The sequence below is a fragment of the Strix aluco genome, chromosome 10 (assembly GCF_031877795.1).
Source record: "Strix aluco isolate bStrAlu1 chromosome 10, bStrAlu1.hap1, whole genome shotgun sequence".
Classification (NCBI taxonomy): domain Eukaryota; kingdom Metazoa; phylum Chordata; class Aves; order Strigiformes; family Strigidae; genus Strix; species Strix aluco.
Window position 1 is genome coordinate 16,272,642 of NC_133940.1, and position 14,574 is coordinate 16,287,215.

The 14,574-nt window shown below is 47.3% G+C and overlaps 1 protein-coding gene across 3 annotated transcripts; it reads left to right on the top strand.

Annotated features, from left to right (window-relative positions):
- Positions 1-1,209: 1,209 nt before the first annotated feature.
- On the top strand, positions 1,210-13,582 carry GLOD5 (glyoxalase domain containing 5). 3 transcript variants are annotated; one of them, XR_012624640.1, is made up of 4 exons: positions 1,210-1,368; positions 3,441-3,635; positions 3,747-6,804; positions 7,250-7,368. XR_012624640.1 is itself a non-coding variant. In XM_074835413.1 (4 exons), exons 2-4 carry the CDS (start codon positions 8,820-8,822, stop codon positions 10,504-10,506), a joined length of 453 nt encoding a protein of 150 aa, XP_074691514.1. In that variant the 5' UTR covers positions 3,909-6,804; positions 8,813-8,819; the 3' UTR covers positions 10,507-13,582. The 3 variants fall into 3 exon arrangements, 2 of the variants coding, with proteins under 2 accessions (XP_074691514.1, XP_074691513.1); XM_074835413.1 differs by lacking the exons at positions 1,210-1,368; positions 3,441-3,635; positions 7,250-7,368 and adding exons at positions 8,813-8,963; positions 9,981-10,136; positions 10,354-13,582 and having other exon boundaries at positions 3,909-6,804; XM_074835412.1 differs by lacking the exons at positions 1,210-1,368; positions 3,441-3,635; positions 3,747-6,804; positions 7,250-7,368 and adding exons at positions 8,799-8,963; positions 9,981-10,136; positions 10,354-13,582.
- The last annotated feature ends 992 nt before the right edge of the window (positions 13,583-14,574 follow it).

The window sequence follows — 14,574 nt, forward strand, 5'->3', positions numbered from 1 at the left end:
ACAGGGTATGTGCTGGCTACCTGCATCCTGGGCACTGCTGAGAGCTGAAACTCCCTTCACTCAGCAAGAGCCTGGGAACATCAGACAAATTCAGAGAGCGTGGCATGCCAGGTGTACGGTGTCTGCCACACTGGAACGGTCCCAGTTGTGACAGGGCTGAGACACATGTGCTTAACTTTGAATCTAATGTCAACCTTAGCTTTGAATCTAATGTCAACCTCTCCTTTCCCACTATGGAGGGAGTAGCGCCTCCCTACATATCAGACTCCTTACAACCTCAGAGGTGTTGGGAGCAGTGGCAGCCAAGGAGCAACTTCTCCCAAAACACCAAGGCATATTGGTAGGGAGAGAGAGATTGGGAGAGCAAGGCAGGTAACTTTTGGTAGATCCCTGTCTTGTCCCAGCTGGTGCCCACAACTATTTGTCAGTGGAGATACCCTGCACCCCAGCCTGGAGAGGACCTGAGGGGCTGCAGAAGTAACAGCTCCAAGTTTCCAAACAACAGATCACAAGGTGGTATAGAGAGGCAGCTCCCACCTGCAGATGAGCCTGGGGTGACCCACTGAATAACAGCTCATAAATCCATGAACACATCCCCTTCCAGGCTCCATCAATGTTTACAATGAAGCAGGTGAGATAGGGAACCTAGCTCATGAACAGGGATCAGTATTTGTGTTATGAATAGTTACTCCCTTTGGTACTGGAAGAAGTCAGACGGTTCAAATGAGACAGCCTAATGACATGTTTACTGCCTTGAGTGAGAAGGGCCTGCTCTGTTCTGCATGCACAATGAGCTACTCAAGCTCTTGCCCTCTCCAGACGAGCTGGCGAGTGGCTGGCAGCATGGTGAGCTGTGCCTCCGCTTGGGAGGCTGAGTGTGTGCCATGCTGACGTGCTGCTCTAGCGCCCAGGTCAGAAATAGATTTGGACAGGGCTGGACTTGGATGTCTTTGCACCCTTTTGGGTAAACAGTTATTAAATGTCATGACCCCAAGGCTCTGCAGGGCAAGGTGGATGAAGAGCTGAACAACCTGTGATGATGCTCACCTAAGCTCATGGTTAAACTCTCCACTGGTGACCAAAGTCTGACAGTGTCTGCATCTCATGTCCCTCCTGACCCAGCCTGCAGGGTCTTCTCTCCATACCTTATTTATTTCTTTCTTTTAAGTCAATAGTCTGTCCTCAGCAAACCTGAAGGTGAACACAGATATGGTCATGATGGAAAATTTCCACCACATTCACTGCTTCCTGTGTCAAAAGAAGATCCACTGCCTGGAGGGCAAGAAGAGAGAAGCCAAGCAAAGGTATAGTGAGCACATGGAGAAATACGTCATCAAGTACCTGGGCCAGCCACTGGAGAAGCTCAATGTGAGTACAGGATAAACTGACCCTCGCCTGGGTCTCAAAGGGCAACTGCACTTCCCAAAATTATGAATTAACTGGTGTTCAAATCAGCCCTTCCCAAATCCAGTCTGGGATTATATTAGTTTGTTGTCACATCCCCAATGCTCCCACACCTTCTCTGACCACTTACTGGTGGGTTTCACTATGCAGCACAGCCCCAGCAAGAACAGGGCTCAGATGCTGGTACCAGCTCTGCAACTCAGCCTCTGTGCAGCAGCATGAGGACCTGTTCGGACCTCTGCTCCAGGTTGTGTGCCTGCGTCTGACAGATGCTAGTTTCTTTTTGCATGGCTGCCTAGGCTAAGTCATCTAACACAGTTTCACGCTTCCCAAGCGGCTGCTTTGTTAACTGAGCTAAGAGCATCTGGCTTTGCAAATTCAAACAGACATCCCCCTTCCTTCCAGAGACAATGGCTGCTCCTGAGACCCCTCCTTGCTCTGCTCCTTCTCTCTTCTCACTGGCCTAAAATGTCTCACAGACTGAGATCAGCTTGAATTATTTATAGGGCCTGTTACTTTCAATTTGTTTCCAGTCTTTGCTGTCAAACATCTTGTAGGCTTGACTGGAAGATCAGCTCGGTGTCTCATGCTACCTGCAGCCCTGCTATGTTAATGACTTCAAACCCTTCCTCTGTGAGGAAAAGTATAATTTCATTGCTCACAAGCAAAGTGATATCATTCTGCTCAGGGGTTTCTGGAGTACTGACATGGCCTTCCCTAGAACACCACACAGCTCTTCAGGTTTGAGCACAATTCACTAACATCAAGAGAAGTTGCAAAGGGGCCTAAGTAATGTAGGAGACCATTTCTGTTTTTGAAAACAGTTTATACATTTAGGAACCTCTTTCCCTCTGAAAATCCTTAGGATTTAGGGTATTTCTTCACAGCAAAACTGCAGTGGAAATACCCAAGACAGCAAACAGATTATTGGGCTATATGAACAGGAATGTAGACAGAAGGTTTAAGGAAGTGATTATTCTCTTTTTTCAGCCTTCATTAGACCAGATGTGGAATACCATGTCCAGCTGTGGCAGAGATAGAAATGTAAGTCACATACACATGTGACAAGAGGTGTTGTTAAACTTGATCGAGGCCAGTGGAGGGCCACCAACATGGTGAGGAGAAGCTGAAGGAGCTGGGCTCTGTCAGCCTGGAAAAGAAACAGTTTCAGGGGTACTTAGTAGCCACCTTCCCTAGAAGATTACTGAGGTGCATAGCAGGATGATGAGAGACAACAGTCAGAAAATGTAAAAAAGAAGGTTCCAGCTGGATAGAAGGCAAGAATGACTATAAGCATAATAAAGCACTGAAACAGTCTGTCCAGAGAGGTTGCGCCATCTCTATCCTTGAAGGTTTTCAAGATCTACCTTGAGAAATGCCTCAAGTACCCTTGTTTGAATTCAGTATTGAACTTGCTTTGAGCAGGAGGATGAACTAAAGACCTCCTGAGGTCCCTTCCAGCTTGACAGATTCTGAAAAGCTCATGCAGAAAAAAGTATTTGTTGGCACTGAGCTTTTTGTGGAGCTACACTGCTCTTGGTACTTTTCTGAAAGCTAGCTGAGGTCTGTATCCCTTGGGGTTGGCATAGCCCTGGGCTCTCAAGCAACCTGTGCTTGGGGTGGGACATGTGCTCCTTTTAAAACTCCTCCCTACAGAACTGCCTTTCCTGGAAGAACTGAGAAAACCTGAGTTTTGTTTTACACTTCTGCAGATTCTGGGGTCCCCCAACTCCATCTCTGGCTTCAAACCGTCTGTAGTGACCAAAGCTATATGAAGCACCAAGGAACATGAGTGATTTTTCCAGCAGTTCCATTGCTCCATGGTACTGCAACCCTTAGAGATGCTGCTTGTCAAGCAGGGAGGGAAGAGAACTTGTGGAATTCCCTGTGCCCTGCTTTCCTGGAGCAATCTCCAATACTTAATTTCCACTTACTTAGACATAGGAAGGGAACTGAGGAAAGTGGCCAGGTTTCAGCTCTGACACAGGAGTCTGCCTTAGGGCAGTTCATCAGTGAATGTCTTCTTGTCTTTCCAGCACTTTTTCGAAGGGGTGAAAGCCCGTGTGGCTCAAGGGGTGAAAGAAGAAGAGGTCAGCTTTCAGCTAGCCTACAGCAAGCAGGAGCTGAGGAAGGTCATTGAAAAATACCCTGGCAAGGAAGTAAAAAGAGCCCTTGAGACCCTCTACAGGAAAATCCACAAGTATCTCTCCCCGGAGGAAAATCTTTTGCCGGTAATTGGCGTGTGATCTGGGTGTAATGCTGTGATGTTTTGTGGGATTCAGGACTGCAAAGCATGTATGTCACAGGCTGATGAAGGGAGCTGACGGTCTGTTTTTCCCTAGGTGGTATGGCATGCTATGGAGCAGGAGTTCATACGTCAGTACCAAGAGTTTGAGGATCTCATCCAACGCTGTTATGCAGGCTCAGGGATTGCCATGGACTTCACCATGGAGGACTTGCTGAGCTACTTCAACTCCATCACTCTGTCCAACATGTAGAGGCAATCCCCTTTGGATGTCTTTTGGGAGCAGCTCAGGAATCCTTGTCTGCAGCTACACCTTTAAGGAGCTAAACTCAAAACCCTTCCCAAGTTGAAGTTTGATATATGGGGATCCCATCCTGAACTTAATGCCAAAGTGTCTCTGACTTGTCGGTCTTAGGCTAGATGTCCCTTGGGGAAGTGGAGTTCTCAGACCCAAACCACATCTTCCCTGCTCCAAGAAACCATTATGCAGCTAGTAAAAAACCCCATCCCAAACCTCAAATTTTTGCCACAGTGAGTGCGGTGCTATATGTTTTTAGCAGACCACTTCCCAGTGCAGCTGAACAGTGAACAGCATCTTCTCTTCAGGAACTCTCTCCTTTTTATCTACTCTCAGATTGCACAGTGAACCTGTGCTAAAACAATAGGGTTACAACACACCAAGACACCCAGATGTGTGCAATGTTACTATACCCAGGTATCAGAACATGCACCATTACTCATTGCTTCAGTAGACACAGATGAAATTTCAGAGTTATTAATATAAAAAATTCTGTTGCTTTTAGTTAAGAAATAATTTACTTGCATGTAGACTGGAGTGGAGCAAATGCTACAGTTCTAGAGATCCACACTGGTCTTTCAGGGAGATGCCTGTTCTTATCCCATTTTCTTATGAAACATCCTATAGCAACATCTCAACTCGCTAATCTATTTTTGTTGTTGAAAATACGGCCTTTGTATCTTGTGATGATAATCATGGGGCTAACCTGATGTCCATTATAACCTTCTCTCTAAAAAACTGAAGATTCTGAACTCTTTGGTTCAGTACAAAATAACAAGCAGGTCCATAGTGATGACACAGGGTCAAGGACCAGGACATCAGTCTGTAAGCTGAAATCCAGACCAGCAGGGTCATTAGCCAGGCAGAGGCACACTTGGGGCTAGGCTGGAGACCAGCACCCCTACACCAAATCTCAGACATGGAATAAAAGCCCTGAGAAGAGCTTAAATATGCTCCAGGGCCCATGGATGTGGGTGGAAGCCCCCAGGTGAGTCTGGTCAGGGCTATTAAGGTCAATTAGTGCCCTCAAAACCCTATCAGGTGACAATGTCAATGTTACTAGCACTTGTGGGAACAACTTTGGGAGTTTTAGTAAAGAAAATATATTAGATTTTTCCCAAGAAAATGAGGTTTGGGAAGTCCACCTTCTGCTTGTCCCTCTGTCTGCCAGACTCACTGTGTAGCTGGTGAACCTCTTGATCTGGAGTGGACAGGACAGCAAAAATCACCAAAAGAGTCAACTCTGGCATGTCTTGTGAAAATCAGGGGCTGACAGAGGGAAGAGGTGTTGACAGTCTCCTTCAAGCGAAGCTGCAGTGTGAGCTGAGCTGCTTTCTGTCCTGCTTGCCCTGCTCTGGGCCAGCTGGCACAAGGCTGCTGCAGAGCCCCTAGGAGTGGGCTGTCACTGGTGTTTCAAAAATAAATATGGTCTGTTTTCCATAATTACTCTCAGGGCAGATTTATGAGCATCCTTCCCCATTCAGAGCATTGACATCCTCTTTTTTTCTGTTGTTTTGTGTTGAGACCGGTGGCATTCCCCTCACTGGAGGACTCTTAAGGGACATCATTGTACTGGGGAGGAATGAGCTCTGGCTGTGGGATTTCTACCTCAGCTCTGCCTTCTCCAGTGTGAATAAACCCACAGTGACCTTCAAGACAAGGAAGGCATGAAGGTGGTGTTGCATGTCCCAGGATTAGCTTGTCTAACCTACTCACCCTCACCATTGTTAGTTGACAGTAGATTATAACCCATGAAGTAGCTTTGGGGTAAATTTTGTCGGCCAACTTGGACAATTAGTGGAGAAAAATCCAAAAAGGCTGTACAAAAAGGATACAGGCACTTCAACTTCTCCCTCCCACAGCAACCCACAGATGTCCTTTTCCCTTGACCCGAGGCAAAAAACCATTTTCAGCTATTTCCATGTATCAGAAATTCAGGTTTTATTTGGCATGTTGCTGCACAGAGTGAAGTGTGGGCAGCTTGGGTGAAGAAGGTCTAGGCAGAACAATTTTAACACAGAATGTCCTGTGCCTTGAACCACTTGCCCGGCAGCTTTTCTGCAGCCTGAACTGCTCAATCCTTTGGAACCAACTTCACAGAGAGCATCAGACCGTTCAAAACTCCATGTTATTTTTGACAGATTTGGGTAGAGGAAGAAAATCTCTAACTCTGGCTCAGACCACAGAGAACCCCTTTGGACATGTCTGTTTGCAGGAAGGCGTGTCCAAAAAGGCGCACAAAGCTGTGCACATCACCTTTTCTATTGTTCCTTGCTACATATTGGCTGTTAGCATGCCACCTACAGCTCATACATCTTTTACTAGTGGGAGCTTGCAGTGCTCCCAGGGACAGCAAGTGCCTCGCAGGGCAATAAGACCTCAGCATGTTGCATGGCAGAAAATAATCTTGGTGGAAAAGAGGTGAACAAGCACGTTGCTTGCTGCCAGGGAGGTAGGGAGCCCACTGCAGCTGCTTGCCACAGCTGCTCTTCTCCAGGGATATCCTTGCTTCTTCTTAACAGTAAGTCACCACAGCCTGAGCACCAAGATCAACTGTGCTTTAATACAGCACATTAACATATCTTTCTGTTGCAAGGGGAAAGATATGTTGCTAAAATATCCAGACTCTTTCCAGGATTTTTCAAGCAACTCTATGCAGTTGGACTTTCAGATCCTTTGGGTCAAGGTACACCTCTGCAGGGAGCAGTGTTCAGAGCTCCTGTTTCTAATCTCGTTTCCCCCGCCATTCTGTTGTGACGTTGCTGCTTGCACAGCTCGGCTCCAGGCAGCAGGAAGAGGACTGTCATAAGGGAACCATCTGGCACTGGCTTGCCCAACTGTTCGTCCTCTCTCGCAGGTACTCAGCCTATTTTTGCAGTTCGATTTCCTTGCAGCTGTTTGCTCACGTGGGAGGGGAGGGTTGTATTGGGAAAGTTTGCTGGGCAGGAGGTGGGAGCTACAGGCTGTGACATGAGGGCCCTGCAACCTTGGAACACCAAGGAAGACTTCCTGGGTGGAAAGGACTTTGTAGAGGGATTGAGCCCAGGTTGCTCAGAGGTGAGGTTGTTAAACACCACACGCCATCTGCAGCAAAGAGGAGCAGTGACTTTCCTCTGCCTCTGTTAACAGCTTCCCTCCATAACTGGTGCAATCACTGGGCACAGTCTGGGCCATGCTGCAGTCCCAGCATGGGCTTGGGGACAACGAGGTCCTGCTTCAAGCAAGCTCCTCTGACTGCAGTGAGCAGATTCTGCGGTGAAACTGTGCCTGGTTTTATGCTGACCTTTCTCCTGTGTCAGCAGGGCTTTGAGATCTCTCCTTGCCACTCTGCTGCAGAAGGGTAATGCCAGATGATATGAACCCAACCTAAAAGAAAACACCAAGAACCACTGCAAACCCAGGCTACTGAGTCCCCCATACCCTCACGCTGCATCTCTTTGAACCTCTGGCATCAACCTCACCCACTGCCTGCTGATGACATCTATCACTCTGAAGGCAAATGACAAAGCAAAAAGGGGTTGCTGTTGTGGGCTGTTTTCCTGTTTGTGTTTTGTTTTGTTTTGTTTTTTTTTTTTCTGAGAGGCAACAGGAGTGTTGAGCTTCCCTTGAACAGGAGTGTCAGTGGAGAAACTATTGAGGGTATCAGGAAAGTGAATTTTCATTTGTATCAGGATTTGGGGCTTTTTAAGAGCAAGAAGTAAATGCATCAAAGTAGAGAGCTGTTACTGATTTGAAGGAAACTTGACTCCATTTGTCATTGAGGGGCTTGTCACAGCCCTCCTAGTTTCCACAGCCAGGTTTTCTGAAGGTAAAATCAACCAAACCCAAAATGAAATGAAAACTTCACAGCCTCCCAGAAATATAATTCAGACCACCAGGGTCAAATCCATTTCCTTTTAACAGCTTGGTGCAAAAGTCCTCCCAGGCTCTGGGAACAGCAGGAAGATCTGCTGCCACTGAGTTAAGCAGCCTGAGCCTGTTTATATATATGCTAAGGATCAGGGGTTCAGGGATCATCAGAGGGTCATCAGAGCAGGATTGTCAGGGATCCTGCTCTGGTGCAGATGGGGCTGAAGTGAAGCAAAGATGTGACAAGTAGGTCACTGAAACATTTTCATCACTCTTAATTTTCCTAAAACTGATTCTTTCCTGCCAAGCCATCATGTCACAGTCCCAGAGCCCTCAGCCGTTCACCCTCTGGGCTCAGTCCCACAGTGCAGTCATGTTGGTGGCAAGTTCTCATCCTCTTGACGCTGGTCAGGGCCACAGACCCTATCTTATGGTCCATGTCTTACATCTACATTATATAGGGACCAGAAGGGATTCTGTGCCCTTCCTGTAAGATAATGACACAGCCCCTTTCCATGGGGACACCAAGCAGTCCTGGTGCCCTCTTCTCCAAGGAATATTCTTCCCCCAGAGACATTTCCTACTGCACTGCCAGCAACCAGCTTGTCTCCACTCTCTGTCTTTGCTCCACCTGGATGAGTGTCCACACCTGGGCATGAATGAGGTTGGGAGGACACTAAAGGAGGTTGGAGGGAAGGATCACACACATGGTGCACTCAGGTTTTTGTGCATTGGGGGCTCACCATCTTGGTGACATCAGCCCTCAGCGAGGTCACACAACTGGTCCTCCAGATCTGGCCCCAGCCAGGGGCTCTGGCATGCTCAGGTCCCACCATAGCAAAGCAGGGGTCTGAGGCCCTTCCAGGGAGGAGAATTTATTGCTTCTGTACTTGTGCCACCTGCAGGCCAAGAGAAATCGGTTTGATCACCACTCAGCTCTGTTCACAGCTACCTACATCCCTGAGTAGCTGTGTGTCTAACCTTCATGTTCTGTGGTTTTGCATGCTGGTTCCCAGGCCTGAAATGATGTCCTGGAAGGAGGAATGTATGAGTCCACCCTCATGTTTCATCCAGCGCTTGGACCACCTTGTGTTGACTGTGAAGAGCATTGAGGACACTGTGGCCTTTTATTCCAAAGTCCTGGGCATGGAGGTGGTGACTTTCAAGGTAACATGGGGCACAGGCTCAGCTCAGGTCTAGCAGGCCTGGAGCTGGAGTTCTGGGCCAGTGGCTGGTCCTTGTGGATCTCTGATAAGGTCTCTGGGGAACCTCCTTGGGGTGGGGATGGTAGGACCAACACAAGCTGCAGACCATCAAGCTCTGAGTTTCAACAGAGTCAAGCTGAGTGAGAAGAAAGTCCAAACCATGCTGCAGAAGAAGTCAAAGTGATAAAAAAAAAGAAATGTTATTTGAAAAACAATTTCTAGGACTGAAGGAGGAGAACCCTCAAACCCACGCATCCTCTACAGATGTCTAACAGGCTCTTGTTTTGATATTTACATTAGCAAAGAGAGGAAAAGATAGCTAACACTTTCAGAACAGCCCCAACTCATGTCCTGCCCAACCTTCAAGCCACTTGACCTGTTTTGGCTGTACACATTGCACTTTTTAAACTTCCAAACTTATGTTCTTCTCTCCTCTCTCCTCAGGTCTCTTAAAAGCACTTGCATTCACATCCCAAGGCTACAGTGAGCCTCATTTTGTTCTTTAGGTGGGCAGAGATGGCAGGTCAGTGTCCTGCATATCCATGGGGACTCAGATGCCATATGAGCTTGCAGAAATCTCCTTGAGAGTCTGCAAAGAAAAGAGATGCCAAAAACCTTCTTCTTCACCCTCTTCCCATCGCCTCATCTTTGTTCCCACTGCAGTGTCAACCTGTGCATTATTTGTGCAGCTGCTGCACAGGCAGGATGGAGAATGCCCCAAACTGAAAACTTACATCACTATGGTTTGGATGTAGCTGAATGTGGCTGTAGGACTTTTTTGAGTCACTTCACTTCTTGAGGGCTGTCATGGGAGCCTTGCAGTGGTCAGTTCTTGTCTTGGGTTGACATAGCAAGAGCCCAGAGTTAGCAGGACTACAGCCAGGTCCCCAGGACTTTTAGGACTACACGGGTGAGTGGATGCTGAAGGCTTCCAGCCCAGTTAGTCTCACTGCACTTTAATTCTTTTCTTTGGGGACAGGGAAATCGCAAAGCTTTACATTTTGGCAACCAGAAGTTTAACCTGCATGAGGCTGGGAAGGAGTTTGAACCCAAAGCTCGGTGCCCGGTCCCCGGCTCTGCAGATATCTGCCTTATCACACAGGTGCCCCTGGACCAGCTGCTGGATCATCTGAAGGTGAGGAAGGCATAGAGTGTCCACAGGGCAGTGTGACCCCTAGAGGCATGAAGCCAGAGCCTCCCAAGTGACACTTTCAGGGTCTGTGTCTTGAGGAATGTCAGAATTGTTTCATCCAACAGTTCATGTTTTCAAGGCTGGGGGGGGGGGGAGAATTCACAATGCCCTGATAAGACTACCTTAAGCATTAAACCCCTACTCTTATGTCTCCTCCCAGACCTGTGGGGTGATTATTGAAGAAGGTCCTGTGGCCAGAACTGGTGCCATGGGTCCAATAACATCCATCTACTTCCGAGACCCTGATGAGAACCTGATCGAGGTTTCCAGGTACTTCACAGATGCTACTGCAGTCAATGGACGGCAGTCCTAAACAGAACAACCCATACTCTGCCTGTGTCCCAGCAGGAAACAGGATGCAGAAGCCAGCTTTTGATGGCCAGTTTACAGGTTCAAGCTTTTATTTTGAAAACCTAGGACAAGTCTCAAACCCCAGCCATAAAAGTAGGTCTGCATGAATCTTGAGAGATTTCCCAAGGCAGCCTGTTCAGCTCTCACCCCTGGGTGTGAATCCTACTTTTATAAATCACCATCAATGGAGACTTCATGAACTTCTTGGGAAATCTGTCCTGCTGCTGCTGTACTACTCTTGTTGGGACATTTTTCTTAATGTCTGACACCCCTTTTGCTGCAGTTGAAGCCCCTCATTTCTACACTGTCCTCCATGAACACAAAAGAACCTCATCATAGTCACTTTTACACAGCTGAAGATTTCTGTCTCCCTCTCCATCTGCCTGCTTGGCTTAGGCTGGCTGGCACTGGTGGCTCTTACACCAAGTCAGTGATTTAAATCCAGTTGTGACTGTTGAAATCCACTCCCTGTCTAGGAACTGAGAACTTGGCCTCAGTGTCTGACACACAAACTGTTCCTGAGACTGAAGCTCTGTGCCTCATACTCAGCTCTGCATAAATAGTTATGGGGTTCCTGTCACCTGGGATGGGAAAAAGCAGAGACAAGATGGCTGCATGGAGAGGAGAGTGTCTAAAGTCAGTGAGTTCACCTAGATTTATGCAGGGATGAAGGGGAAACAAGGTGTTAAAAAGACACTGGCATCAGGCAGAAAACAGCCTGGTTGCCCTGTTTTCCCAGTAAGGCAGCAACAGGACTTTGCCTGGCCCCTGCACCAGCTGCCTATGTCTGGCCTCCAGATCCTAGCTTCCAATGGAAGGATGCAACCTTGTTCTTCAGCTGGGAGGGGTTTGCTCCTCCTTTCCATCCCCATGCACGACACATTCCTGTGGACTGTTTCTCTCAGTCATTCATTTTTGGAACAGCAGCCTCCTTGCAAAACTTGACACCCTCTCATGGCAACATGTCCAGAGCCTGGGAGATCCTCTGGACCAGGGAGAGGAAGGCCAATACTCTTGCCTTCCTCTGTCCAGAAGAGGCATCCAGAGTTTCTCCAGGAGTTCTGGCATGGAGCTGCCTGTATGGCACAGAGGGAGGCAGGACTCATCCCTGTGAGAAGGAAGGTGTGTCAGCAGAGCTGGGGTAGGACTCTAACACAGCAGAGTCCACTCGGACTCTGACTGATGGCCCTCAGTTACTTGTGGGACTGTCCTAAGTTTTTTTCCTTTAATTATTTAAAAGGCAATTCCTCAATTATTTAAAAAAAGTAAAACAATAAAGAACGACTTGAGGTTTTTCAAGGAGAGCAGTTCCCCAGCTGGCCACACTGCGGTAGCAATGTTATCATCACGGAAATAGCACTGGAAGGCAAAGAGGACTCTTCTGACCTTTACAGTCAAATCCTCTCTAAAATTGAAATAATCTCTGAATTGTACTAATTTTTTTCTGCTGTCATTTCGTGGGAAATCCAAAATTCTCCATGGTGTGAAAAAATGGAAAGCCCTAAAAAATTCAGTGCTTCAGAATATCAAAACCTTGTGCCGGGGGTGGCCGTAGGGGCAAAAGCTGCTTCCAGCTCGTGTTGAACCATTTGTGGGAACTAAAGACAAGAGCTGCCATGGCCGAAAGCCTTGTGAATGGAGCCCCGGGAGGGGACCCCCAGGGAGGGACCCCCGGGAGAGCGGAGCCCCCGCGGTCCGGAGCCCGGCGGCTGCTCTCCAGGGTGCTGAGGGCCCGCCGAGCCCTGTTAATTGGCTAGGAGCTCAATTAATTGCTGGCGTGGGATTGTAGCTATTGATTAATTACTAACACGGATCCTGCCTGGCTCTGCACAGCAAGTGTCCTTTCATTCACTGAACTTGCTACCATAAATATGTTTGTGGATAAATGTTTCCTTTCCTTAATTTTAAGTCATTTATCTTGGAACAGCAGTAGAAAGAAGGACAACGGCTCTTTTCTTATTCAGCCTGAGAGGAGAAGTTAGGGACTTCAGTGGCACCACATTAATCGCTGAATACACTCACTGTCACACAAGTTGCTCTATAATTTTCACAGGCTATTTATTTCCTTGGCTCCTTTAAGGCCTTGCTTCCCCTGCCAGGGGTTTGGGCTTCCTAATTAGTTAAGGATATGAAACATTTGCTGTTTGAAACTGGAAATAACGAGTGAGACACTTTCCTGGATTGGGATACTGGAGGCATTTTCAGGGTCCTAGGCCTTTAGAGGAAATACCACGCATGAAAAAAATCTCAGGTATGCCTTTAGCTCCTAGATGCTCTGGAAAAGCTACTTACTGCTTTAACTAACAAGGGGCCCAGTTAAAGGAAAATTGGACCCTTCCTGTGCCTTCCCTTCCTAATTTTACACATCATCTGCTGAAAGGTATCAGAATTGCATCTGCTGGGACAGCTAACACATGAATGAGGTTTAGAAGGGTTTCTGGATCTCAGGGACAAAATGTAGCCTGGAACCCAATTGAAAAGCTCTCTTTTTTTGCTCCAGCACCAAGAGGTAAAAGGTGCTAGTTCCTGCCTCTCCTGCTCAGCTTCACTGCTACATGGCATCACTGCAGCATGGTGCATAAGGCATGGAAATGAGAACATTGAAACAAATGTTGGGACACTGAAACCACTGATAATCCCCTGAGATGCATTGTTCCCTCCACTGAAGCCCATCTCGGTTCTGTCACACATATTGATTCCCTTGACAAATGTTGAGCTAAATGCTGACTTGGAAGGCACTGGCTCTGTGGGTTTCCAGTTCACTGGACTGTGAAACATGGAATGATGTTTTTGGTGGTCTCAAATGTAACTCGAACCAAGGAAAACTAGAAGCTTGCCATGGAAATTTAGCAAGTATTTGAAATCTGTTGCTTAATGGAGAAACACTGGGTAACTTCTCTTTATTGAGAGATTGTGTTTAACTACAGTCAAGCTTTTCTGGCTAATAGCTATTGTTCTCACCAGGAAAAACAGCCTGAAGGGCTCAATGTAAATATACGACTCTGGAGAAACCACTGGCCACAGGCCAGACTTCTAGCTGGCCCTGTCCTAGCTTCTGCTGGGTTCCCATCTATTGGAAAAGCCTCTGTATTGCATATGTTCTGATTAAAACTGAAAACCTGATGGTCTACTTAATGTAGCATTAAATCTTTATGCAGAAAATGAATTTACTTCAGTTCTTTATTCAGAAAGATTCAATGTGAATATGCCAGACAGTATGAGAGAGTGGATTAACAGGTGGGCAAACATTTTTGCTGTGGCTGGGAAGTTCTCTGCATAGACCTCTACCAGCAAGCTGAAAAGGAACCGGCCCACATTCCTTCTTGCCTGTCTAGTCCCATCTCAGTCTCCCTTGTAGAAGGCAACCCTCACTTCTGCAACAGATGCTCTACCTATAGCAGGATCATATTGGAAATGTTTGGATCAGCAATCACAGTATTGGTTTAATGTACAGAGGAATATTGCATAGTCATCCATCTTGCTGTTCAGAAAGGATGCAGGGTAAGAAAGCCTTTCAGTGAATGACTACTCAGGGGCAAAAGTACTGATTTCACCCCAGCTGGAAAGATGAGTTAAGAACTGAGTCTCAGTAAGCTTTCCCTCCTTTCAGGGAAGACAAACAGGAATTTCCCAATGTGAGTCACAGCATGCACGTGCCCAAGTCACCACCCAGAGGCGCTCATCTCTGCACGGACTATAGAGACCATCTCTGGTGAGCCAGCTCTGAATAGATGCCTGGGCCACCTGCACAAAACCAGGAGGGATGATGTGGCACAGCCCTAGGACTGGCAGGGATCACCTTACAGGAGGCATAGGATGTAGGTGTAGGACTGATGCAGAGTTCCTCACCTACTGATTACCTTTCATTCAGAAAATACATACAGGTTTTAAGGGTCTTTGAACCATCCCATGTACATAGAGAAGTGACAAACACTTCCCCAGTGCTGGAGAAATGGGAGGCTTTTGCTGGAAAAGAAAAAAAAATCCCTCTCTGCCTGAGAGTTTTGCAAGGCAGGGCTGTTTACAGTAA